Source organism: Heterodontus francisci, chromosome 36 (genome assembly GCF_036365525.1).
Source record: "Heterodontus francisci isolate sHetFra1 chromosome 36, sHetFra1.hap1, whole genome shotgun sequence".
In the NCBI taxonomy this organism is placed as follows: Eukaryota; Metazoa; Chordata; class Chondrichthyes; order Heterodontiformes; family Heterodontidae; genus Heterodontus; species Heterodontus francisci.
In genome coordinates, this window is record NC_090406.1 from 27,458,887 (window position 1) to 27,486,261 (window position 27,375).

Consider the following 27,375-nt stretch of genomic DNA (forward strand, 5'->3'; position numbering starts at 1 on the left):
GAAGCAGCAAGGGTTTAGTTCACCAAACAACCAACCTCTCTGAGGTGTGAAATTCAAATCACTGCATAGAGCAAAAACATTTTCCTGAGCAAAGACTCAAAAATATCAATCGGTCACAGATACTTGAACATAGACATATTAGAGGAGTTATAATTTCTGCCATTTTTTATGAACACTCTCGGGAACGTACATCTTTGCTCGCTACTGTTTTTGCAGGCTAAGCTAATGAATGATTTGGCAGTGGTGACATAACATTTGCATGTTCCCCAAAAGGCTTGCTTTTCTGTTGTTGAAAATATTCAGACCTTACACCTGAGCTTGAATGACAACATTAGTGGAGTTAATGGCACCTTATGTCCCTGTAAAATACTGAATGACCCTTTAGCCACTTCTTCATTTGTAAGCTGTGACTGATTTTAATACATTCACCATCAAGTCAGTTTTTGACCTGGCCAATGTAGCTGTGAACCACAAATCTACTGATCTTTGCTGAGTCTCCTGCTATGTCGCGGAATGCGGCCTATGGCAAAAAATTAAATAGCATCTGCAGTATTATAGTTTCTATAGTAGAATCACTAATGTTTCTCCTGAGCTGTGGAATAGCCTCCTGGAGAACACACAATTTGCCTATTGCTACTTTGAAAATCCACCTTACACAGCGAGCCTCAGTGAGGTCATGAATGCTCTGCCACCTGGGGGTTATGGGTTCTAGCAGTTATCCTGTTTTGGCTTTAGAACTCTGTGGCCATTTTTATTTCTTCTCTACCTCTTTCAACATATTCAAGAAAATAATGTTTACTAATGCACCAATACCACTGTAAAGACTAAAACAATTAACTCGCTTTTTATAATCTCTTCTGCTCTGTTAGATATTGGAACTCTGCTAACTCTCTCCACTGGTTTAAACACAATTTTACAGTAGGCATCATTAGTACAAAGTGGGTGAGATGGAATGTACGAATGACTTTGCACAGTCACCATGAATTGACGTATAACAATTCATTAATGAACCGAAAACTTGTTACCAGCTCTTTGTGTTAAATAGCTTTGATTTTGAGACAAATTGTGGGAATGATAGCTGAAATGTGCTAATGTCTTGTCAATACTAACAAACTAGTGGTAGGAGCAATTAACGCACTATTTTAAACAATTGATATTACTGCACAAAGGATTTTCATTGTACATATTAAGGGCTGGATTTCAAGGGCCTGCTGCCAATCTCAGTGGCAAGCTCAAAAAATGGTAGCCCGCATGCCAAAGAGCAGCCGCAATCTCAAGCATGGTGGCTCATTTAAATAGCCAGGGTGGCTCACACCACCACCCCCCACCCCCACCAATCTCGTGGAGGGGGCAGGCTGTCCGTCCCTGGCAATGGCATCAGCTGCCTGCGCGTAGGCGCTGGTGCCATTTTTAAAGCAGCCCTGCCACCAAATTTCAATTTTGAAAGTCCTAACCCCCAAAATTAAATAAATAAAATTCTAACACCCTTTCCCACCCTCCAATAACAATCACAATAACTATTTTTCCTTACCGCCCAAAAAAACCCTTACCTTTAACATCTGACCTCTCCCCCAAACTGCACAAAGTTTAAGGTTCAACCCTTCCCACCATCCCCGACACACATTATGTTTATTTGACCTTGTCCCCACCCCAACCCCCACTGACAAACTTACCTCCTCCCCCCTCCCCATCAGGGTGCTGCGTTTCCCTGGACGGGGATCTGAAGGCGCTGGAGTGCCAGTGGCCACACTAAAGATTGTGCCGGGCCCTCAAAATTGGAGGCAATTGTATGTAAATTCATTAATTTTAATCATTTGCATATTTAAATTGTGGTCCCATCACCCAGTGGCAAGGGGGGTCACCATGGAGCCCCAACACTGTTGGGAGGATGGGGGGCCTCATCCGGAGCCATCTTCAGGCCCTCCCCGTCACAGATCATGACGTCGAGGCTTGGTAAAATCCAGCCCTAAATTTTCAACGGTCAGTCAATTAGCATGATTAAATCCTGTTTTCACTTTAACACACAGCTGACATAAATATTAGATATACCACATTGATGAACTTAGGCCACAATATGTTAACATTTTGCACACACACCCTGAAAGCTTAGGGCTCTTACTTGCATTTCAAATTATAGTTTCTGATTCACTTAGTTGTATATCTATTTATTTTACAGCCTGGCAAATATTAAGGACACCAGCGTGAATGCAGTCTGCACTTTCAGAAATGATTCCACACCTCAGGAAGTTAATAAAGTTACAGTATACCACAGGTTCAGAGACAACACAAACAGCATCTCCACCTTAGGAATATATTCACTGGACAATAACAGCCTCTACGTAAATGGTACTTAGCATTTCAAGGAGATATTCTGTTCCACTACATTCTATTCTTCAACTTGAATGTATTAATCTGATCAAATTGAGAATGTTTAAACCAAACACGTGAATTTTATTTCTCTTTTAAATGATGACTTTCCACCAGGCTCATTTCATAGAAAACACTTGCTATTGATTTTCAGGTTACCATGAAACAGTTCCGTCATCCAGTGAGTATGGTTTCCATTTCTGTGTTTCTTTATCACTTCCTTTTGTTACAGTTGGTAACACAGAGGAAATTCTGGATTAAACCCATTTTATTTATATTGTCAAAATATATTTGGGATGTAATGTTTTATGTTTAGGGTTAATAGATTTTCGTATTGCTGTTTGGCCATTCAGTTAAACTCTTGGAATTTAGAATTTTTGAAGTTTCAACCAGAGATCCTGTGTGTCATCCTGTCTCCCTCTAATAGTTACATAGATAGGCTGATAGCAAAGCTGTGAACAGGAGCAACAGTTTGTATTTGGAATTAGATCTGTGGCCCAAATTTAAAAATAAGTAGGAAACTCAAAGCCAATGAGAGACTAAACAAAAACAGGAATATTTCATACAGAAATAAGCAATCTGCTGCAGATCACTGGTTAGGGCAGTTTCTGTACAATTGCATACATGATGCAAAAAAATTGAGGCCTCACCAAACCTCATAACGCTCTAACTCCAGCTTGGAATATTCTGCTGTGAGTTCTATATTGGTTTATTTCGCATCCACTGTCATCAATACAATAGATGCAGTCACATAGATGTTTTATTCTCAATTTAATACTTTTCTAATGTTTCTTGATAGCAATATTACCCATTGTGAGCACAACGCCAAACTTGCAAACAAAGCCCTTCGATTTTAATGTGACCTTCATTATAACTAACCTGGCCCTGACTGCAAGTCTGCAAGATTCCAGTTCTGTACTGCACAAATCTGCATCAAATATTATTGCTTTCCAGGTCAGTTGACAATTTAATTATTACAAATATGTTAAAATAAGTATTTTAATTAATTGTATTACATTTGTCTCTAAAACTGTGGCTGTTCCTTTCCTTTAGTTGAACAATCTGTTCACAAACAGTGATATCAACAGAACATTCTCAAGCTGCAGAGTTCGCTCTTTCAGGTAAGGAATGTTGACATTAAACCTCAGCAGTATATGCTTCAAGATTGCTTCAATGTTTAATAAACTATTTGATATTGCATAAATGTTAAAAAGGTAAAATTTTTCAGTTATTCTACAGAATTCTTATTGTTGGTTCTACGATCAGATCATTAATATTTAAGTTTAATTTGTTCCTGTTAGATGTCTATAAAAATTCCTTTCTGACATGTTTTTATAAACACTCTCAGGAATGTACATTTTTGCCCTCTATTTTTTCTGCAAGCTAAGATAATGAATGCTTTGGCAGTAGTCACACATTTGCATGTTCCTCAAGTGGACTGATTTTCTTTTGTTGGAAGCATTTGTACTGTACACATAAAATCATAGAAAGTTTAAGGCACAGAAAGAGGCCACTTGGCTCATCGTGTCTGTGCCAGCCGAAAAATGATCCACCTATTCTAATCCCACCTTCCAGCATTTGGTCCGTAGCCCTGCAGCTTACGGCACTTGAGGTGCATATCCAGACTCCTTTTGAATGAGTTGAGGGTCTCTGCCTCAACTACCCTTTCAGACAGTGAGTTCCAGACCATCACCACCCTCTGGGTGAAAAAGTTTTTCCTCATCTTACCTCTAATTTTTCTAACAATCACTTTAAATCTATGCCCCCTCATCACTGACCTCTCTGCTCAGGTGAATAGACCCTTCACCTCCACTCTATCCAGGTCCCTCAAAATTTTGTACATTTCAATCAGAATTCCCCTCAGCTTTCTCTGTTCTGAGGAAAACAACCCCAGACTATCCAATCTTTCCTCATAACTGCATTTTTCCAATCCTGGCAACATCCTCGTGAATCTCCTCTGTACCCTCTCTAGTGCAATTACATCCTTTCTATAATGAGGTGACCAGAACTGCACACAGTACTCAAGTTGCGGCCTGATCAATGAGTTATACAGTTCCAGCATAACCTCCCTGCTCTTGTATGCTATACCTCAGCTAATAAAGGAAAGGATTCCATATGCCTCCTTAACCACCTTATCGACCTGTGTTGCTACCTTCAGGGATCTGTGGACATTCACTCCAAGGTCCCTCACTTCCTCTACACTTCTCAGTTTTTTCCCATTAGTCGTGCATTCCTTTGCCTTGTTTGACCTCTCCAAATGCAACACCTCACACTTCTCCAAATTGAATTCCATTTGCCACTTTTCTGCCCATCTGACTAAACTATCAACATCTTCCTGCAGCCTACAGCAATTCTCCTTGCTATCTACCACATGGCCAATCTTTGTGTCATCTGCAAAATTCTTGATTATGCCCCCTACACTTACGTCCAAATCATTAATATATACCACAAAAAGCAGGGGACCCAGTACGGAGCCCTGCGGAACGCCACTGGAAACAGCCCTCCAGTCACTAAAACAGCCGTCAACAATTATCCTTTGTTTCCTGCCAATTTCGTATCTGCCTTGCTGCATTTCCCTGGATCCCATGGGATTTTATTATTTTTAACCAGTCTGCCATGTGGGGCCTTATCAAAAGCCTTGCTAAAATCCATGTAGACCATATCAACTGCACTACCCTCATCTATCTTCCTTGTTACTTCTTCAAAAAATTCAATCAAGTTGGTCAGACAAGATCTTCCCTTAACAAATCCATGATGACTATCCTTGATTAACCTGTGCCTTTCTAAGTGACAGTTTATTCCGTCTCTCAGAATAGATTCCAATATTTTGCTCGCTACTGAGGTTAGACTGACTGGCCTGTAATTATTCGGTCTATACTTCGCTCCCTTTTTAAACAGAGGTACAACGTTAGCAATTCTCCAATCCTTTGGCACCACACCTGTATCCAGAAAGGACTGGAAAATGATGGTCAGATCCTCTGTTATTTCCTCTCTTGCTCCTTTTAACAGCCTAAGATACATTTCATCTAGCGCTGGTGACTTATCAACTTTCAAGGATGCTAATCCCATTAATACTTCCTCTTTTTGCCCTATGTTTATCACATCTAGAACTTCACACTCTTCCTCCTTAAGCACAGTATCTGCATTGTCTTTTGTGAAGACAGACGCAAAGTATTCATTAAGAACCATACCAATATCTTCCGCTCCTACACATAGGTTACCATTTTGGTCTTTTATGGGCCCTACTCTCTCCTTAGTTATCTTCTTACCTTCATGTATTGATAAAACATCTTTGGGTTCACTTTAATTTTGCTTGCCAATATTATTTCATGCCCTCTCTTTGCTTTCTTAATTTCCTTTTTGATTTCACCCCTCCACTTTCTATACTCCTCCTGGCTTTTTGTAGTATTGAGTTTTTGGTGTCAGACATAAGCTTTTCTTATTCGCCGCTCACAATGTGGTCTCCTCTATATTGGGGAGTCCAAACGCTGATTGGGTGACTGTTTTGCGGAACACCGCCACTCAGTCCGTAAGCATGACCCTGAGCTTCCGGTTGCTGGCCATTTCAACACCCCCGCACCCCCCCTGCTCTCATGCTCACATCTCTGTCCTGGGATTGCTGCAGTGATCCAGCGAACATCAACACAAGCTCGAGGAACAGCATCTCATTTACCGATTAGGCATGCTACAGCCTGCGGGACTGAACATTGAATTCAATAATTTCAGAGCATGATGGGCCCCCCCCCTTTTTATGTTTAATTATTTTTTATTTTTTATTTTATTTTAGGTTTTTTAGTGTGTTTAGTTTGTTTCTACTGTGCCTACCCACTGTTCCTGTTTTTTTCAAATTTTTTTAATGTTGTGCTTGGAGTGCTTTGTGCTTTACAGTCTATTCACACCCTCTCTGTACTAACGCTTTGTCTTTCAGCATACCATTAACATACAGTTTGTCTTTGTTCCATGACCTCCTGGTCAGTTATTCTCTGTGACCTTGTCCTAACTACACCTTCTCTTTTGTTATCTCTTTCCCCACCCCCCGCCTAACTTGCTTAAAATCTTTTATATTTCGGATATTTGTCAGTTCTGAAGAAGGGACACTGACCTGAAACGTTAACTCTGCTTCTCTCTCCATAGATGCTGCCAGACCTGCTGAGTATTTCCAGTATTTCTTGTTTTTATTTCAGATTTCCAGCATCTGCAGTATTTTGCTTTTATGTAAGCTTTTCTTTTCTGCCTTATCTTACCCTGTAGGTACCTTGACATCCATGGGGCTCTAGATTTGGCCATCTCACCCTTTTCTTTGTGGGAACATCTTTACTCTGAACCCCTTGAATCTCCCCTTTGAATGCCTTCCACTGTTCTGACATTGATTTATCTTCAAGTAGCTGTTTCAAGTCCACTTTCGTTAAATCACTCCTTAGTTTAGTAAAATCAGCCTTGCCCCAATTGAGAACTCTAAGTCCCATTCTGTCTCTGTCCTTTTCCATAATTATCTTAAAACTGACTGAATTATGATCACTACCACCAAAATGCTCTCCCACTGCCACTCCTTCCACCTGCCCATCTTCATTTCCTAAAACTAAGTCTAAAACTGTGGCCTCTCTTGATGGACTTACTACATACTGGGCAAAAACGTTCTCCTGAATGCTACTCTCTCAATTCCTTTCACACTAAAATTATCCCAGTTAATACTGGGGTAGTTAAAATTCCCTACTATTACTACCCTGTTGTTCTTGCACTTCTCAGAGATTTGCCTACATATCTGCTCTTCTATCTCCCTCTGACTGTTTGGGGGTCTATAGTACACTCCCAGCAGTGTGGTTGCCTCTTTTTTGTTCCTTAGCTCATTCCATATGGCCTCATTTGATGAACCTTCCAACATATCATCCCTCCTCACAGCTGTAATAGTTTCCTTGACCGAAATTGCCACTCCCCCTCCTTTTTTATCCCCTTCCCTATCGCGTCTGAAAACCCTGTAACCAGGAATGTTGAGATGCCATTTCTGTCCCTCCTTAAGCCATGTTTCTGTTATAAACATGATATCATACTGCCCTGTGTCTATCTGTGCCTTCAGCTCATCTGCTTTATTTGCTATACTCCTTGCATTGAAATAGATACCGTTGAGCACTGCCAAACTTTTTTTTAATTTTCTATCCTTCGTTTCCTCTGTCTTCCAGACTCATCCATTAATTTTCCACCTTCCACATTAATTTCTGATTTTGTCCCAACTGAGTCTACCCTCAGGTCCCCATCCCCCTGCCAAACTAGATAAAACCCTCCCCAACAGCACTAGCAAAACATCCCACAAGGAACTCAGTCCTGGCTCTGTTCAGGTGCAACCCATCTGGCCTGTACAGGTCCCATTTCCCCCAGAGCCAGTCCCAATGTCCCAGGAATCTGAAGTCCTCCCTCCAGCACCACCTTTCCAGCCACGCATTTATCTGTCTTATCCTTCTATTTCTATATTCACTTGCACGTGGCACTGGATATAATCCAGAGATTACTACTTTTGAGGTCCTGCTTGCTAATTTCTTACCTAGCTCCCTAAATTCTGACTGCAAGACCACATCCCTCTTTCCAGAGGCCTGCTTTAGGTCGTGAAAAAGAACACGACCCAAACCTGACTGAACCACAGTGGGCCCGGGCCGGACCCAGCCCGAGTCCCTCCGATTTTGCCCTGAGCTCGACCTGACCCAAACCCGCCACTACTCGGCCTGACCCAAGCCCGACCCGACCATCCCTTTACTTACCTTCCTGACAGAAGCTGCAGCGCATGCGCGAGACGTCATAGTGACATCACTCGTTCACTGCACAGACTCAGTTTTGTGCCGGACTCCCAGCTCAGGTAAGTTTTTTATTTTTAATACTTACCAGCAGAGCAGTTACTGTGTGCGTCTGGCCTGACCCGACCCGAGCCCGACAGCCGGCCCCGGAAGATGGGCCCGACCCGACCCGAACCCGACACATGTCGTCGAGTCCCGTCGGGTTCGGGTCGGGTAGCAGGCTTCTACCTCTTTCTGCCTGTGTCGTTGGTTGCAATGTGCTTGAATGACAACATCAGAGGAGTTAATGAAAGCTTATGACCTGGAAATACATTGAATAACCCTTTAGCCACTTCTTCACTGTAAGTTGTGACTGATTTTAATACATTCACCATCAGGTCAATTTGTGATCTGGGCAACGTAGTTGTGAACTACAAATCTACTGATCTTTACCAAGTCTCCAGCCACGTCACAAAAGCAGCCTGTGGCAAAAAGTTCAATAGCATTTCCACTATTACAATTCCTCATAGTAGACACATCTGCAAGTCAGTTTCCTGGAGAAGGTGCAATTCACCCACTGCTACTTTGAAAATCCACCTTACACAGCGAGCCTCAGTGAGGTCATGGATGCTCTGCCACCTGGGGGTTATGGGTTCCAGCAGTTATCCTGTTTTGGCTTTAGAACTCTGTGGCCATTTTTATTTCTTCTCTACCTCTTTCAACATCTTCAAGAAGATAACATTTACTGATGGACCAATGCCACAGTAGAGACTAAAACATTTAATACAAAAGCAAAATACTGCAGACACTGGAAATCTGAAATGAAAACAGAAAATGCTGGGAATGCTGAGCAGGTCTGACAAAATCTGTGGAGAGAGAAAAAGAGTTAATGTTTCAAGTCTGTGACCTTTCATCAAAACTGACAAAAGTTAGCAATGTAATAGGATTTGAGCAAGTGAAGGGGGTGGGGGGGGGGGGGCGGTTAGTGTGTAAAGAAGAACAAAAGGGAAGGTCGGTGATAAGATGGAGGGCAAGACAAACTAAATTACAAAAGGTTTCATGGTACAAAGCCAAAGGGAGTGGTAATGATACAAGTAAAGAAACAGAAGCTGTCTCTAGATGAGATTTGAATGGCAGGATAGCAGGCACCCAAACACAAAGTAAAGGGGTTATGAAAGAAACAAGAGAAAAAACTGAACCAGCAAAAAAAAACCAAAATGGGGGCAGAGGGTATGATCTAAAGTTGTCGCACCCAATGTTAAGTCCAGAAGGCCCAGCTGAAAAATAATATGCTGTTACTCAAATTAACTGTTAATTCACTTTTTAAAATCTCTTCTGTTCTGTTCCATATTGGAATTCTGCCAACTCTCTCCACTTGTTTGAATCCACTTTTATTGTGCATATCATTAATACAAAGTGGGTGAGATGTAAAGTATGAATGACTTTGCACAGTCATCTTGAATTGATATTTAACTCAGTAAGTGAACCAAAAATGTGTTATCAGCTTTATGGGCTTAATTTTCCCAACAGTGTGGAGACAGGTTTGGAGGGGAGGGGGACTGGGAAAATAGAAGGAAACCACGTCAGAATGGCTCCCCGATGCCTCTGGTGGAATTGTCCTGGGGTGGGCTGGGAACAAAATTGGTAGGCTGCTTCCCAGAGATGGGCAGCCAATTAGGCCAAATAAGGCCCCAATTAGGGGCTATTTTTTGAAAGGGATGGTGTGCCCCCACTCCCCTTACCATTGGATGTGGAGCCTGGTAGCTCCTTGGAAGCATCCATCCAGTGGCAGGCTGAGGGGGGGAGGGGAAGAGGGGGGCCGTCAGAGACAGAGGCTCCATGCCCCAATGAAGGAGCTGCCAGATGAAAGGCTGCAGCTGCAGCAAAAATCCTGTGGAGAGGCCCCCTCCACAACATTGTCCCTACCAGGTGTGGGCCTCTTCATTTTCAAATTTACAGAAGGTGTCCGAGAGAGTTTCCATACTGAGGCACCCTCACAATTGCATTTCTGCCTCAGCCTTTCCAACTCTCCCACTGGGGTTGGTGGCCCTCAGTTTGAGCCTCCTGCCTCAGGAACCTGCTAGTTGTCCTTAATAGGACAGCAAACATGGAGGTGGCCAATTAGGAGGCTTCCTCCCTTAAGGTTGCACCGCCGGGAGCCCTGATGACACGTGCTGTCTCAGGATACCCATATGATCCTGACGTTGTGGTCCTGATGCCCGCCAGAAAATTCAGCCCCATGTGTTAAATAGATTTGGTTTGGGATGAATTGTGGGAACATAAACAGAAATTTGCTGATGCCATGTCAATACTAAAACACCAATGTTATAGGAAATTAATGCATAATTTTGAACAATATCCCGGGACAAAGGAATTTCAATGTACATATTGAATTTTCAACAGTCACTCAATCAGCATGAATAAATTCTGCTTACTTTAAACCTATTCACTTTAACACACAGCTGACATGCATTTTAGTTATAACACATTGAAGAATTTCAGCCCCAATATTTTAAACATTTGCACACACCCCCATGAAAGCTTAGGACTCTTACAAGAATTTCAAATCAAGTTTTCTGATTCATTTAGTTGTATATCTGTTTACTTTACAGCCCAGCAAATATTGAGGACACTAGTGTGAACGCAGTCTGCACTTTCAGAAATGATTCTATTCCTGAGGAAGTTAACAAAGTTACTGTGTACCACGAGTTCAGAGACAACACAAACAGCATCTCCACTTTAGGAACATATTCATTAGACAATAACAGCCTCTACGTAAATGGTATTTAACATTTAAAGGAGATATTCTGTCCTGTAACATTCCATTCTATCAACTTGAATGTGTTAATCTAATCAAATTGAGAATGATTAAACCAAAACCATGAATTTTATTTCATTCTTTAATGATGACTTTCCACCTGACTCATTTCATAGAAAACACATGCTATTGATTTTTCAGGTTACCATGAAACAGCTCCTTCATCCAGTGAGTATGGTTTCTGTTTCTGTGTTTCTTTAACATTTCCTTTTATTACATTGGGAAACACAAAGGAAATTCCCGATTAAACCCTATTTATATATTGCCAAAATTATTTGGGATGCAATGTTTCATGTTTAGGGCCAATAGATTTTCCTATTCCTGTAAACCATTTAGTTGTGCTCATTGAATTGAGAATTTTTGAAGTTTCAACCAGTGATCCTGGCTGGGATTTTGTCTTGTCAACGGGGTTCTTGACCACTGGCAAAAGCAGTGGCGAGAGCCCTGCGTCGCCTCCTCTGGGGAAGGCCCGCCAAATCAAGTGCCAATTACGCACTTAAGTGGACAGCGGCGGGCCTTCCCCAGGATCAAGGACCCCAGTGACAGAAGTCCCGCCTACTGAGAGCTGTCAGCCAATCAGAGGCCAGCAGCTCTTTAACTGAGCAGCACCACCGCAGAGGCTGCTGCCGGGGAGCACTTCCCGAAGGCCCTGGAACCAGGCCATAGTTAAGTCACAGTGGGAGGGGCTTTGCAGGCTGGGGGTCGCGGGAGAGGGGTTTTTAGGGGGATCGGCAGCCAGGGCGGTGTGTGGCTCTCAGTGGGCCCCTCCCTTCCCAATGCCAGATCCCTTGTTCAGGTACTGTGCCTTTTAACGAAGGACCCACCACCCCCCCCAACCCCCGCCACCTGGAGCCAGCAAACAACCCACATGGGTTTGCCTGTTGTGCTCTCCATGCAGTGACAGGCCCACCCCCTGCTGGGCTAATTCTGCCGGCGATGGGATGAGGCCCTTAATTGGGCATTAATTGCCCACTTTAAGGCCTCAATGGTGGAGGGCGGGGAGGCCGTTCACAGGCCTTCCCACCCAGGACTTAATTTGCATGGAGGTGGGAAGGTGACAGGGTGCCCCCACTGCCACCAACCCGCCCTATTATGTGCTCTCCCCACCTCCAAACCTGACATGGTGGAGAGCATAAAATTCCTTCCCTGTGTGTGCTGTGTCATCCTGTCTCCCTCTGTGAGTCATATTAACAGACTGATACCAAAGCAGTGCGCAACTAGAACAGGAGCAGCAGTTTGTACTTAGAACTAGACCTGTAGCCCAAATCTAAAAGCAGAAGACTCCAAACCAATGAGAGACTGAACAAAATCAGGACAAATTTCTACATAAACTGTTGCATGATCACTTGGTAAGGTAGTTGCTGTTCGATTGCATACGTGATAGCAAACATTGCTGGATAGTCCTCTGAATGAGTGGTGTCACTCCATCTCAAAAAGCCCAAACTCCAGCTTGAAATATTCTGCTGTGGTTTCTATATTCCTGGTTTATTTTGTCTTCAATACAACTTATGCAATCAAAGAGATGTTTTATTCTCAATTTAATACTTTTCTGATCTTTCCTGATAGCAATATTACCAATTGTGAGCACAACTCCAAACCTGCAAACAAAGCCCTTTGATTTTAATGTGACCTTCATTATAACTAACCTGGCCCTAACAGCAAGTCTACAAGATTCCAGTTCTGTACTGTACAAATCTGCATCAAATATTATTGCTTTCCAGGTCAGTTGACAATTTAATTATTACAAATATGTGTCTTTAATTAATGACATATTTATCACTAAAACTGTGACTGTTCCTTTCCTTCAGTTGAACAAGCTGTTTACCAACAGCAATATCAACAGAACATTTTCAAGCTGTAGGGTTCGATCTTTCAGGTAATGAGTGTTGACATTAAACTGTTTTAAGACTAGTTAATAGTTTAGTAAACTACTTAATATTACAAAATTGTTGAAATGGTTAAAAAAAATTCCATTTATTCTACAGAATACTGATTGTTTTTTCTGTGATCAGATCATTAATATTATTGCAGTTTAATTTATTTTCCCACAGCTCACTGCACAGGGGTTTGAGATGTAAATCACTACATAGATTAATAGATAGATTTTCCTGAACAAGGACCCATGACAGTCTCCTGTAATAGGGCACTGATCCATTCAATGTTTCTAGTGAAGATATCCTATTGAAATATTTGTCAGTTCTGAAGAAGGGTCACTGACCTGAAACGTTAACTCTGCTTCTCTCTCCACAGATGCTGCCAGAACTGCTGAGTATTTCCAGCATTTCTTTTTTTTATCTCTATTTATGAAGCACAAGATCCCATATGTTTTGCTGACCACTCTCTCAATATGTCCTGACACCTTCAAAGATATATGTGCATTCACTCCCAGGTCCTTCTGTCGCTGCACACTCTTTAGAATTGCGCTATTGGCCGGGATTTTATGTAGGCCCCTGAGGCGGGGTTGGAGGAGGGGGGCACGGAGTATCACGATGGGTGGCGGGGAGCAGAGGGCCTGTCGCCAAGCAATCTTCCTGGGGGCAGGATAGGCCGATGATGGCTTTCCTATCCAGTAGCCAATTGAGCCCCTAAAGTGGCCTATTAACGGCCAATTAAGGGCCTCTTCCGGCCGCTGCTGGGGTCTTACCAGTGGCAGGGAGGACGCCTTATAACACAAGGTACCCTCCCTGCGGATTTGGGGGAGGGGTGTCTCCTCCATGGGCAATCTATGGCCCACTGAGGAACCCCGCCAGAACCACTTTACCACCTAGGACTCCCCTCCGCCTGTACTGCATGACCACTACCCCCCCCCCCCACCCTCGCTGGGGCCTTCCAGACTGACCCCGGTGACCCCACCTCACTTACCTGAGGCCTAGGGTTCCAGCGCTGAACCTGGGTCCGAGGCCTCTGCAGTATTGGCAATGGCCACGCTCCCAGTGTCACAGCCCATACTGCTGAGCTGCCTGCCCCATGATTGGCCGACAGCTCTTGGAGGCGGGATCCCCATCCTTAAAAGGACAGGGATCCCGGCTCTTGAAACTTAGATTTAAAAAGACTGGAGGATTGCTCCCGGAGGCACGAAAAGGCAGAGGCAGACTTTCTCCCACCTTTTCAGCCCAGTGCTGGAAATCCCGCCTCCAACACACAATTCAGCCCATTAAGTTTATCTCTCCATTCATTCTGCCAAAATGCATCAGTTCACACTTTTTTGTATTAAATTCATATGCGACTTGTCTGCCCATTCTGCTAACCTATCTGTCCTGTTGCAGTCAATTTGTATCATCCTCAATGTTTGCCACTCCTCCAAGTTGGTATTATTGGCAAATTTGGAAATGTTATTCTCTATTCCAATATCTAAGTCATTTACACATATCAGAAAAACAGTGGTCCTTGCACTGACCCTTAGGGAACACCACTGTTTACCATCCTCCGGACTGAAAAATATTCATTTACCACGACTCACTTTTTTTCTGTCCCAAAGCCAAATTTTTATCCAAGCTGACACTTACTCTCCCATTCCATGAGCCTCAATTTTGTTAGCCAGCCTTTTATGTGGTACTTTGTCAAATGCTTTCTTAAAATCTAAATAGACAACATCCATTGCATTCCCTTCATCAACCTTCTCTGTTACTTCAATTAGATGAGTTAAGCATAATCTGCCTTTTACAAATCCATGCTGCCTATCTTACTTAGCTCAAACCTCTCCAAGTGCCTGTTGATGGTTTTTCTCTATTATTGTTTCTAAAACCTTACCCTCCACTGATACTAAACTGACCAGCCTGTAGCTACTAGGACTGTCCTTACACCCTTTCTTGAATAAGGGTGTCACATTTGTCACTGTCCAATCCTCTGGCACCTCTCCCATATTCTAGGGAAGATTGGAAGATTGTGGTAAGCCTTTCTGTTATCTCCACCCCCACTTCCTCTAGCAATTTGGGATGCAAGCCATCTGGATCATGTGACTTATCCACTCTAAGCATAGCCAGCCTTTCCAGTATATCCTGCCTCTCAATTTCCACCCTATCCTTTACCTCTACCATTTCCGCTTCTACTGATATTTTGTTGGCATCCTCTTCCTTAATAAATACCGATACAAAGTACTCATTCAGTATTCTAGCCTTACCCTGCACCTAAGTATATATCAGCCACTTTTTCCCGAATAGGGCCTAACCCATCTCTTATTACCTCTTAGCATTTACATGCTGGTAGAAGATTTTTGGGTTCCCTTTTATGTTGACTGCCATTCTATTCTTATATTCTCCCTTTGCCAGTCATACTTTCCTCTTCCCCTCTCAACTTATTCTATTTGGGCTGGTTCTCACTGCAACAATTCAGCTGACATGCACCTTACATCCTCTTTTTATTGTTTCATCATATTCTCTATCTCCCTCATTACCCTGGCTTTGGTTACCAACCTGTCGTCCTTGTTGGAATGTACCTAGCCTCTAACTAAAGCATCTCCCCTTTAAAGATCACCCATTGTTCCGTTACAGATTTTTCTGTCAGTCTTTGGTTCCATTTTACTTTGGCTGGGCCCCTTCTGATCCCATTGAAATTAGCCCTCTTCCAATTTAGATGTTCCACTTTAGATTGTTCCTTGTTCTTCTCCATTACTAGTCTAAACCTTCTGATACCATTATCAGTCTTACCCAAGTGTTCTCCCACAGACACTTGGTCCACTTGGCCCACCTCATTCCCCAGTACCAGCTCTTGCAATACCTCCTTCCTAGTTGGGCTGAGAACATACTGGTCAAGGAAGTTCCCCTGAACACATTTCAGAAATACTTCCCCCTTCTTACCCTTTACTCTAATACTATCACATGATTCCCTGCAGATTTGCTCCTCTATCTCTCTCTCACTATCTTACTATTTGGATACCTATAGAATTCTCCCAGAAGTGAGATAATCTCCTTTTTGCTCTTTAATTCTAACCAAATGAATTCTGGTTTTGCCTCCTCAAGGACATCTGCTCTTTCCAACACCACAATGTCCTCCCTGATCAGCACTACCACCCCACCTTCCTTTTTTCATTTCTGAACACTTTGAATATTATGTGCCCAGTCCTCACTATTTTTCAGCTATGTTTCCGTTATTGCTACTACATCATATTTTTTGCTGGAAATGTGGATGATGTTTTTCGGAGGTTGGAGTTGTGTCATATTTGTGGGTCAGAATAAAGGGAGCTTTTCTCTGCATCTAATAATGCTATAACTGTCCTGGAGATGCTTGCAAGGGACATTGGGGTGAAATTGGCCTACATAGTGCCCATGTTTTAAGCACTATGTAGGTTCCCAACACGCGAAGATGTGGTGCAGCAAAGTGTGCAGATGGCATCCGACAATCGCCGGCAGCCTGCAGAGCAAGCAGATTATGATGCCAATCAGTGTGCAACACTGATGTGAAGCCAACACTGCAATTTTTGAACTCTACACTCCAGCCTACACCCTGTCTTAACCTCACACAGCTGATCACATCGTTAAACAAAATAAAGGATCTCCACCGCAACAGTGTGTTACAACTTCAGTGAGATCGTTACCATGAAAAGTACCAGATATGAACTCTCAGGCCAATTGAAAGAATTACACAGCAAGATGTCACATTTTAAGACCTTTATTATAACAATTAAACTAAAAGAAATCCCCATTAACTAAATAGTACTTTGTAAGTAGCTGATACCCCAAATTACAAAGAAAGGTATTTTCTTTACTTATTAAAATACTTGAAAAACCTCACTTACACGTTACACAGTCCTTTTTGATGGCAAAATCATTTGTGGTTAAAAGACCCAAAAACTCCTCCCAGTTGCATTGGGTTGAATTTCCCAGACCTTTTCAAAACTCATTGCCCTCTTTGTTCTTCAAGCAATTCCAACCTGAACGTCCATGAATAAGGTGGCCTGGTGATCCTGCTGGTCTTCTACATCTCTGCAAGTTCCAGCTTTCAAAACAGGTTCAAGTCTTCACTGCCATTCGCTGTCTCCGGCTTCCAAGAAAAGATGTTCCCTCTCTCCCTCTCGAGGCTGCCACCACTGGTTGTCTTCCTTACCGCCTGCTCTGAGGCTGCAACCGCTGGGTTCCCTCCTTACAGCCTGCCTGCCTTCAAAAAATCTGTTAAATTGATCTGGACTCAAAAGTCAATAGCTTATTGTCCTTTTCCAATATGCAAACTCCAGAAGTCTGATCAGTACTGGGCCTTCCATTGTTCACAGGTGTTAACAGCTGCCTGGTACATTTTCATCTACAGAATCACAGACTCCTTGTTTACGACCCATAAGTCAGGGAGGGTGAAACCCATTGTTCTTCAGGTGTTACCCCTACAGTCTCTTTTTTTCAAAAAATGTCTTTGATCTGTGCTGTCTGTTGTCCTGGCAACCAAGGTTTCTGTCTTGACCGTTAGCGCAGTGGATGTGAGGTCACCTGACCTTCTGGACTCCATCTTAAACTTTTTAAAAATCACAATTTTAAAAATATAATAATGTTACAAAGTCTAGAGTTCATAACACAGTGCTATTTAAAGGAATCATGAACTACCTACTAGTTAGTTACTGAATTATTTCGTATGGCTGCTGGAGCAATTGTACATGTATTTGGAGCTTTCCTATACCTGTCTAAAGTCTATAGGGAGGGGTCTGGCTGGTGCTGAGCCTTTGTTGGTTTAAAAGCCTGTGCTGAAACAAGTTGCTTCCAGATATGAGTGGCCCTGTGGGCTTCCTCTCGGAATTGAGCATGACTTGGAGAATGAGGAGAGGCCACGCAGAACAGGACAATCGACTAGAAGAGGAAGGAGGAGGGGCATAAGGGCTCTCAGCAGGTGACCATATGTGCTGATGATCTTTAGGAAGCAGGTCTCTTATTTCAACTTCAATGAGGACCAATGCATGAGGTGTTTTCGCTTCACAAAGGAGGTAATGCCTGAAATTTGCCTATCCTGCAGCCATAGCGGCAACCTCAAAGTAGGGTAAGGACAACATCGCCTGTAGCTGTCAAGCTAATTGTAGTTCTTAACTTTTATGGGACAAGGGTTGGGTTATGGTGAAGGCAGAAGAAAAATTAAGAAGTGACTGCCATTTGCAGTCTACGTGTCAGAAGGGATTGTGGGTTGAGGGAGATGTGGAACAAGAAAGGAAAGATTAGGAATGCAGTTACCCCTATCACTGATCTTTCTAACCCTGCCAGTGGCCACAACTTCAGCGATACCCCTTCCGATGATGGCCAGTACTGTCTCCTCCCTACTGCTTGCGGTTATGCACCACCTTCTCCTGCGAGAAAGAAGAAAGTGCATCAGCGTGAGCTCTACAGTATGTTTGGGTGATGTGAATGCCATGGCAGAACAGCTGCCAGTGTGTGCGAGCTGTGAATTTTGGGACTGAGGCTTGCAACAATGTTAAGTGTGTGAAAGTGAAATGAAGCATATGAATTGTAGGGTTGAGTCCTGATTGATAAAGATTGTTGGTAGATGGATAATGTGGATGAAGTGAATTGAGCAGTAGATGAAGCAACTGGTAGGATTTGCCATTTGAAGATGTACTCATTCATCTTGACAACTCATGTCACATTGTTAAAACTTCTGCACTGCATCCATATTCTTGGAATGACATCCCTTGCATTGTCCCCCACCAATACTTGTTCCTGAACATATGTCTTGAGGGCCTCCTGCCCCCTTGCGGATACAGGACACCTCTCTATCTCTCAACATCTTGCACCAAGATCTCCAGTGCACTGTCTCACTCGCTCACATATTCAGCCATTCCTCAAAGTTTCACAGTCCAGATTTACTTTTCAAAAGTTTCCACCACTGCTTGTAGACATAATGCACTTCCCCCTTAAGGGATGCAGGCTGCCTTTAAGTAGCACTAGCCACTCAATATTGGTACCCTTCCTGATGTATGCAGCCAATGAACAGCATGGGCAGTTCGTGCTGGCTGTACACAGCAATCATTTAAAAAAGCAATATAAATTAAATGTGCTATCTGCAATGCAGTTAATCGTGTAACACAATCCCCAAGCCTATTGTCAGGGGTTAGCTAATCTAACTCACTAAGGATTGACGTGGGAGGTGTTGTTTGGCAAGAGTTCTCAGCTGGCATTCATATTAGCTGTAAAACACTTAGCCCCAATATTCTAATTTCATGCCCAGAAGATCATGGAAACTTATGTCTTCTAACCTGATCACAACATAATGTTTTCTAATTCACTTAATTAATTTTTTTAATTTGCAGGCCAGCAAATGTTGGTAGCACCAGCATATACGCAATCTGTACATTCCAAAATGATTCATCTGCTCAGGAGGTTAATAAAGTTACTGTGTACCACCAATTTCAACACAACACGAAGGACATTTCAACCTTAGGAATATATGCACTGGACGATAACAGCCTCTACGTAAATGGTATTTGGTATTACATATTTTTGTTTACATTTTAATTTAGTAGCTGTGTCTTCAAAACTCAGCAATTCTACTAAAGGAGTGCAACCGTCAGAAAAAGGCAATGCCTTCCATCAGGTCCATCCCATTACAACGTTGCAATGTTTCTTATTGTGACCAATATTCTTACTAAGCTGTGGGGGTGCATGGCTGTGCAGATTGGCACTTTGCTATCTGAGGAGGCCGCCCAGTAATACCTGGCAGTCTCCTTGTGGGGGGGGTTGCCCTCCTGATCGGGCATCATGTGCCCCACAGAGGGCACCCCCAGTTACAAATGTTGCCCCTGCTGCAGCATCCCATCCTGCCCTCTCAATCAACCTCCTCCATCCTCACTGGGGCCTGGCTGATTGGCCTGTCGAACCCCAAACACACTTACCAGTTCCAAGTCCGGCATCCATGATGGTTTTACTTGCTGAATGCAGCCCCAGCAGTAGCCACTGCTCCCAGTGGTGCAGCTGGGACTGAGCTGATTGGCTGGTAGCTCTTGGAGGTGGGACATCTAGCCTCGGTGGGACAGAAGCCACAACAGCAGGCAATTAATTGCCTGAGGGCCATTAAATATGGTTGTGGCTTTCACGGCCGGCGGAAGCGGGCTCAACCCCAGCTTTCCAGCCAGCGGGTGGGGCTACCACCTTCTCATGAATTTCTGGCCCACAACTCTAAAGATAACTCAATTTTTCTTTAATTACAATTAGCTTATGAATATGACAGGCAATTATTCAAAATCCTCCATGTCTAAGCAACTCTTCGGTAGGTTGTAAAAGAAACAATGACCTAGAAATTGGATGTGCCCAAACTGGGGTGCAATGCGATCGGTCAGCTTGAGATCATTGGGTGAGTTTGGGGGGTAGGTAGGGAGGTCATAGCGAGGGCTGGCAACTGTGTCTGGCAACAACCCATGGATATAATGTAAAAATGGGAGTAGAACTCCTCCTCCAAGCTCAGGAAGTTAGGTAAGCAAAAAAGATTCAATCTTACTTGCCATCATAGGTTCCTTTAAGGACAATTGGTTCAGCTGCCAAACACCTGAAGAAACTGACCGTGCAGTTTGCCCAGCACATGCCACATTCATGCACAATCCAATTTTGCAAAGGGGGCCTGAAAGGGATGCCAGACCCCCCATTTGTAAATGCAGTGGACCTGATGTCTGTTTCAGACTCAGCCCTGAAATGCTAAGAGGAAACCTTTACCAATATGGTGCATGGAGCAGATGCACACAGATTGCCATAACAGGCACAGTGCAATCCAATTGCAAGGCTATTGAGTTTGAATTAAAACAATTGAAAATTTCAATGAGAAAGGCCAGAGAAACAGACTGACAGTTTAAAAATGAATGACAGTTTTAAATTCATCAGTGAAATAATGAACAGTGTGTATTTTAAAATCTTTTTTGAAAGCCTAAGTTAGTTCTTAGAGTTCTGATATTTTATTATTGTGTCTATTTAAGGAGTCAGATCAAAACAATTGCTATGATATCACTGTGAGATACAGCACAGAAGGAGGCCATTCCACCCCATTGGGTCTGTGCCGGCTCTTTGGTGGAGTTATCCACTTAATCCTACTTCCCTCCACTTTTCCCATGGCCCTGTTAAGTTTTTCCCTTCAAGTATTTATCCAATTCTCTTTTTTGAATGTTACTGTTGAATCTGTTTCCACCATCCTTTCAGGCAGTGCATTCCAGATCACGGCAATTCTTTCGGTTTCTTTATGTTGCCTCTGGTTCTTTTGCCAATCACCTTAAATCTGTGTCCTCTGGTTACCAACTCTTTTGTCACTGGAAACTGTTTCCTCTTATCAAAACCATTCATGATTTTGACCACCTGTATCAAATCCCTCTTGACCTTCTCTGCTCTCAGGAGAACAACCCCAGCTTCTCCAGTTTCTCTACATTACGGAAGCCCCTCATCCCTGGGACCATTATAGTAAATCTTCTTCTCCAAAGCCTTGACATCATTCCTAAAGTGTGGTCCCAGAATTGAACACAATACTCCAGCAGAGGTCCAACCAGTGTTTTAGAAAGGCTTAAATAACTCCCTTGCTTTTATATTTTAGTCCTCCATTAATAAAGCTAAGGATTCCATATACTTTTTAACAGCCTTCTCAAAACACCTTTTTTAGATCGATATCTGGATACTAATGACATGAAGGGATATGAGGATAGTGGGGGAAAATGGCATAGAGGTAGATGATCAGCCATGATCTGTTTGAATGGTGGAGTAGGCTTGACGGGCTGAATGGCCCTATTTCCTGCCCCTATTTCCTATGATTCTATGATCAACTTGTCCTGCCACCTTCAAAGATTTGTGTAGGCGTACTCCCAGGTCTCTCTCTGTTCCTGTACTCCTACAATATTGTACTATTTAGTTCATATTCACTCTCCTCATTCTTCCTACCAAAATATATCACCTCACACTTCACTGTGTTAAATTTAATCTGCTATGTATCTGCCCATTTCATCAGTCTACGTCCTCCTGAAGTCTGTTACTATCCTCATTGTTTGTTTACTACATGCCAAGTTTCATATCATCTGAAAACTTTGAAATTATGCCCTGTATACCCAAGTCCAGATTATTAATATTTACCAAAGACAGCAGTGGTCCTCATACTGACTCTTGAGGAATTCCATGGTATACATCTCTCCAGTTTGAAAAAATATTTTCACCACTACTCTCCACTTTCTGTCCCTTAGACAATTTTGAGTCCATGCTGCCTCTTTCCCTTTAATCCCATGGGCTTTAATTTTGCTCGCAGGTCTTGTTAAGAAGATAATTTGTTTGCTTATTATTTGTCTGATAATTTGTCTGATTTCTTTCAGACATTAAACCAGAAAGGAGGTTTAATGTAAAGCTGTCCCAGTTTTGAAGAATAAAGTGTCAGACCCATTAGGTGGTCCAGTATCTAGAAACAATTAACAAATAGGGTTTGCTGTTCATTTATTTAAGCATGTTATAGAAAGCTTGCCTAAATCTTGGGACAAAGATAGACACTCCTAAAAATTTGGGAAGTTATGCTCATCCATGCGAATGGTCTAAGATACAAGAGCCAAAATAATCTAAAATTAGAGGGTTAGAAAAGAACCTAAAATTTAACTATTTCTATTAGATTTTACTCTATCTGCTGAATACATTTATTTCATATTATTAAGAACAATTCATTCAAACTCTTGAATTTTATTCCACTATTAAATAATGCCTTTCTACTTGATTCATTTCATTGAAGCACAATTTTGTTTTTGCAGGTTACCATGAATCAGCTCCTTTACCCAGTAAGTAGTGTTCTTTTTTTTTTCTAAATGTTTTGGACATGTATATCAACACCAGATTTTAGATTTTGTAAGATCTGTTATAGATTGTTTTCCTAATGATAGTACATTTTTGATCAAAGCACTTGCACTATATATGTTATCACACCATATCACAAGGGTCTCATCTAGTTCAAAAGGGCATTGTATGTACTCAGGGAACCAATCAGATCCAAGACAATTGGACAGGATTGGCTAACTACCATATGATACAATACAAAAGAAAATCCTGTGCTATGCTATGCCAAACAGTTCTTCCCAAGTTCAGGATGCTCTAATTCCAGCATAGATTTTCATACTCTTCTGCTAATATCCCAGGCTTGACTCCCTCTTGGATAAATGTAAGTATTCCTCTGTGCCTCTTGGCATCCTGCGAAGGGCCCAGTGAAACACTTGTGCCATTCTACTCTTTCAGCAACCTTCCCATCCAATCCACCCCCAGGGGCTAATCTTGCCTCCTATCACTGCCACTCTCCACATCTCCCTCCGAACAAGGCCCCTGCCATCCATAAGCTTATATGAATGCTTGCATTGACATCATGGCCTTGACAGCTACTTGGCTGATGGGTGATAATACCTTCCCTTATAATGAAGTCTCCCCTCCTGGCTATATATTCTACCACTTGCCCTGTTTAAACCGTTGTGGTGTTGCTGTGGCTTTTATCACCAAATCATACCTTGGTCTGACACCCTGCTCCTTTACCACCTTCTCTTTTACATCTCAACTGATCATTCTCCCCGAGTTCACAGCCCTTTAATCCTCCCTTATTCTCTTCCTCCACATAAACTCTCCTACCCATATTCATAGCTACCCTCTTGACCTTACCATCTCATGTGGCCTCTCTAGTCACATTCTGTCATTCTCTGATAAGGCCATCTCTGATCACTTCCTTGTATTGTTTTCCACCCACATTCCCCTTCCATCTCCCAACCCCATTTCCTTCTGTGCCCACCCCTGGAAAAAAGTCTCCCCCCGAGTAACTTACAACTGCACTTTCAAATCCCCAACTGTCTAGCCTTTGGCTGTCTATTCACTACAACATTTCTGCAGTGACCTTTGATGGCCTTGTCCCCATTGAAACCATTACTCTCTCTCACCATGGTCATTCCCTCGCTATGGTCCATATGGTACTGCCTGTGCGGAGTTTGCAAGTTCTCCCTGTGTCTGCGTGGGTTTCCTCCGGGTGCTCCGGTTTCCTCCCACATGCCAAAGACTTGCAGGTTGATAGGTTAATTGGCCATTATAAAAATTGCCCCTAGTATAGGTAGGTGGTAGGGAAATATATAGGTGGGGATGTGGTAGGAATATGGGATTAGTGTAGGATTAGTATAAATGGGTGGTTGATGGTCGGCACAGACTCGGTGGGCCGAAGGGCCTGTTTCAGTGCTGTATCTCTAAACTAAACTAAACATCTCAACTCCCTTAAGTCCTTGAACGGATATGGCAGACAATTGGCTTAGCCATTCATTGCCAGATCTGGCTGAACAACATAAGCACGAATACAAAAGCAAAATACTGTGGATGCTGGAAATCTGAACTGAAAACAGAAAATGCTGGAAATACTAAGCACTTCATTAGTGGAGTTAATGTTTCAGGTCAATGACGTACAAGGATAAGAAAACCTATATGCTGCTTCATGCTGCATCTTCCAAAGAAATGTTAAGCATGGAAACGCAGAACTGGAAAAAGGTAGAGATGTAATCGGCTTTAAGCAAGTACAGAGGACGGGAAAGGAGGGAGAAGGAAAAAACAAAACTCAAACCTGTGTTAGATTGGAAGACAGGAGAGATAAAATGACAAAAGGGTGATGGTGCAAGGCAAAAGGAAATGATGAGGAAACAAAAGATGGGTCTCGAGGAGGTGTAAATGAGGAAAACAGAATCATTATCAACAGCCAGTGTCATCAGTGATAAACATTAGGTTCCACATGTACGATGACCACACCCAACTCTACCTCACCACCACCTCTTTTGATCCTTCCAATGAATCTGATTTGTCACACTGTTCATCCAGTACTGGTTGAGCAGTATATTCCTCCAGTTCAATATTGGGAACACTGAAGCAATTGTCTTCAGTCCCCATCATGAACACCGTTGAGATCTCAAGATGAAATTCTGACCATATAGCTGCTCCATCACCAAAACCATCTACTTGCACCTCCATAACAACATCACTAACTCGCCACTGCCTCAGTTCATCTGATACTGAAACTGTCATCCATGCCTCTGTTACTTCTAGACTTGTCTATTCCAATTATCTCCTAGCTAACCTCCCATCTTCCATCCTACATATGTTCATCCAAAACTCAGCTGCCCATATCCTAACTCACCATAAGTCCCATTCACCAATCATCGCTCTCCTTTCTTACCTTGATTGGCTCCTGGACTGGTAACACCTCAATTTTAAAGTTCTCATGCTCAAATCCCTCCTTGCCCATCGCCCCTGCCTACCTCTGTAACCATCTGTAGTCCTACAACCCTCTGAAATCTCTGTGCTCCTCCAATTCTGGCATCTTGCGCATTCCCGATTTTAATTGCTCCACCACCTAGGCCATCAGCTCTGGAATTCACTCTCTAAACCTCTCCACCTCCCTACTTTTCTCTCCACCTTTAAGACTCTCCTTGAAACCTACCTATTTGGCCAAGCTTTTGGTCATCTGCTCTAATATCTCCCTGTGTAGCTCAGTGTCAAATTTTGTTGGATAATGTCCTGTGAAGCAATTTAGGATGTTTTACTATGTTAAATGCGCTATATAAATGCAAGATGTTGTTGCTGATGTAATTATATATTCTTGTTTTTTTTTGTCTTCACTCTCTGTTCTCCAAATAATGCAGTTACAAGAATGTTGACATTTATTCTATCCTCAGATTAAAGCTTTATTTTATGTTTCTTGATAGCGATACCACCAATTGTGACAACTCCAAACCTGCAAGCAAAGCCCTTTCATTTCAATGTGACTTTCATTATAACAAATCTGGCCCTGACAGCAAATCTGCAAGATTCCAGTTCTTCCCTACACAAATCTGCATCAAATATCATTGCTTACCAGGTCAGTTGGCAACATACTAATTACTATAAATATATATTTAAACTAAATGCATTATTTACTCTCTAAAATTGTGACTGTTCCTTTCCTTCAGTTGAACAAGCTGTTTACTAACAGCAATATCAAAAGAACATTCTCAAGCTGTAGAGTTCACTCTTTCAGGTAAGAAACATTGATATTAAACTTGATCAGTTATTAATCAAGACAATTTTTAAAGTATTGTTAAGTTGATAAACACAATTTGTTTTCTTCTTGTTTTAACAGTCCAGCAAATGTTGGTAGCGCCAGTGTCTATGCAATCTGCTCTTTCAGAAATGATTCTGCTGCTCAGGAGGTTAATAAAGTTACTGTGTATCATGAGTTCAGAGACATCACGAAGAACATCTCCACCCTAGGAGCATATTCACTGGACAAAAACAGCCTCTATGTAAATGGTATTTAGCATTTCAAGGAGCTATTCTGTTCCATTCAATTTAATTCTAATTGAATCATAGGCATTTCAACCATACACATTAATTTTATTGCACATTTAATGATGATGCTTCACTTGGCTTATTTCATAGAAAACACATTTTTGATTTTTCAGCTTACCATGAATCAGTTCCTTCACCAAGTGAGTATGATGTCTGCTTCTGTGTTTCATTTTTTTTTTGTCATCATAGTGGGTATCAACACTGTAAATTCTTTACTAATCACTATTTATATATAATAGAATACATTCAACTTATTAGGGATGTGATCTGCTGTTCAAGACTACTGAATTGCTGATAAAATATCCAAATGTTTAATAATGAGCCTCAAATATAATCAGGATGCTACTTGTTCGTGAATCCTCTTTAGCAGAATTAGTGTGCAACCTTGCCTTCCAGACAGCTGGCACTGTGGTGGCATATCCCCTTGCCCTAGCTCCTGCACACTTGTGCCCAAAAAGTCACCATGTGTAGCCAACTCCTTTAACCTAGCCTGCTAAGTACTCGTGGTACTGGAGCTTGCAAGGGTGAGAGCGAGTGATGGTGCAGCTTCAGAAAGTCTCACCTCCTCTTCCTCCACCAGCACAGGATTTCCACATTCTCAGTACATGCAATAAAAGAGAGGAAGAAGAGTTTGCCTGTGGGAGAATAGAGAGCGAGAGGTCAGTGTCGAACGCATCTACAGCTTGCCATGCAGAGCTTGTGGGGTGAGATAGATGTCAGAAGGGGCAAAGAGGAGAAACCCTGAGTGAAATCTCCTCCAGCTTTGCCAGTTGCCATGGCCTTGACTCTGCCCCTGCCCATGATAGCTAGAATGGCTTTCTTAAAGGGGGGATTGGGTGTGCAGGCAGGCTCTTCCTCCTCCAGTTCCAGCCTGCTGTCTTGGGTTGTGTGCAACCTTCTTCTGCTAAAATGCAGCAAGTGTGTTAATGAATTAAAAGCAAAATACTGCGGATGCTGGAAATCTGAAATAAAAACAAGAAATGCTGGAACCACTCAGCAGGTCTGGCAGCATCTGTGGAAAGAGAAGTGTGTTAATGAGTCTTGTGAGGTGAATGAACAATTTGCCTTTCATGGTAGAACAGCTAATAGTCAGTACATAAAATGTGGTTGAGTGAGGGTTGGAATAGTGGTGATTTTAGGAAGTATATACTTGCATTTGAGGTGATACAGCCAAGGTTCAGTTGAC

General features: G+C 42.4%; 1 protein-coding gene across 1 annotated transcript in view; it reads left to right on the forward strand.

The window, feature by feature from the left end:
- Positions 1–27,375, forward strand: part of LOC137351384 (mucin-16-like) — a 59,358-nt gene that overhangs the window by 12,417 nt on the left and 19,566 nt on the right. Inside the window, exons 7-20 of the mRNA XM_068015826.1 lie at positions 2,177–2,346; positions 2,522–2,548; positions 3,167–3,321; positions 3,421–3,488; positions 10,742–10,911; positions 11,089–11,115; positions 12,514–12,668; positions 12,756–12,823; positions 19,163–19,332; positions 22,607–22,633; positions 25,568–25,719; positions 25,811–25,878; positions 25,981–26,150; positions 26,303–26,329. Of these exons, the coding sequence (XP_067871927.1) occupies positions 2,177–2,346; positions 2,522–2,548; positions 3,167–3,321; positions 3,421–3,488; positions 10,742–10,911; positions 11,089–11,115; positions 12,514–12,668; positions 12,756–12,823; positions 19,163–19,332; positions 22,607–22,633; positions 25,568–25,719; positions 25,811–25,878; positions 25,981–26,150; positions 26,303–26,329 (1,454 nt within the window). The remainder of the gene's footprint in view (positions 1–2,176; positions 2,347–2,521; positions 2,549–3,166; positions 3,322–3,420; positions 3,489–10,741; positions 10,912–11,088; positions 11,116–12,513; positions 12,669–12,755; positions 12,824–19,162; positions 19,333–22,606; positions 22,634–25,567; positions 25,720–25,810; positions 25,879–25,980; positions 26,151–26,302; positions 26,330–27,375) is intronic.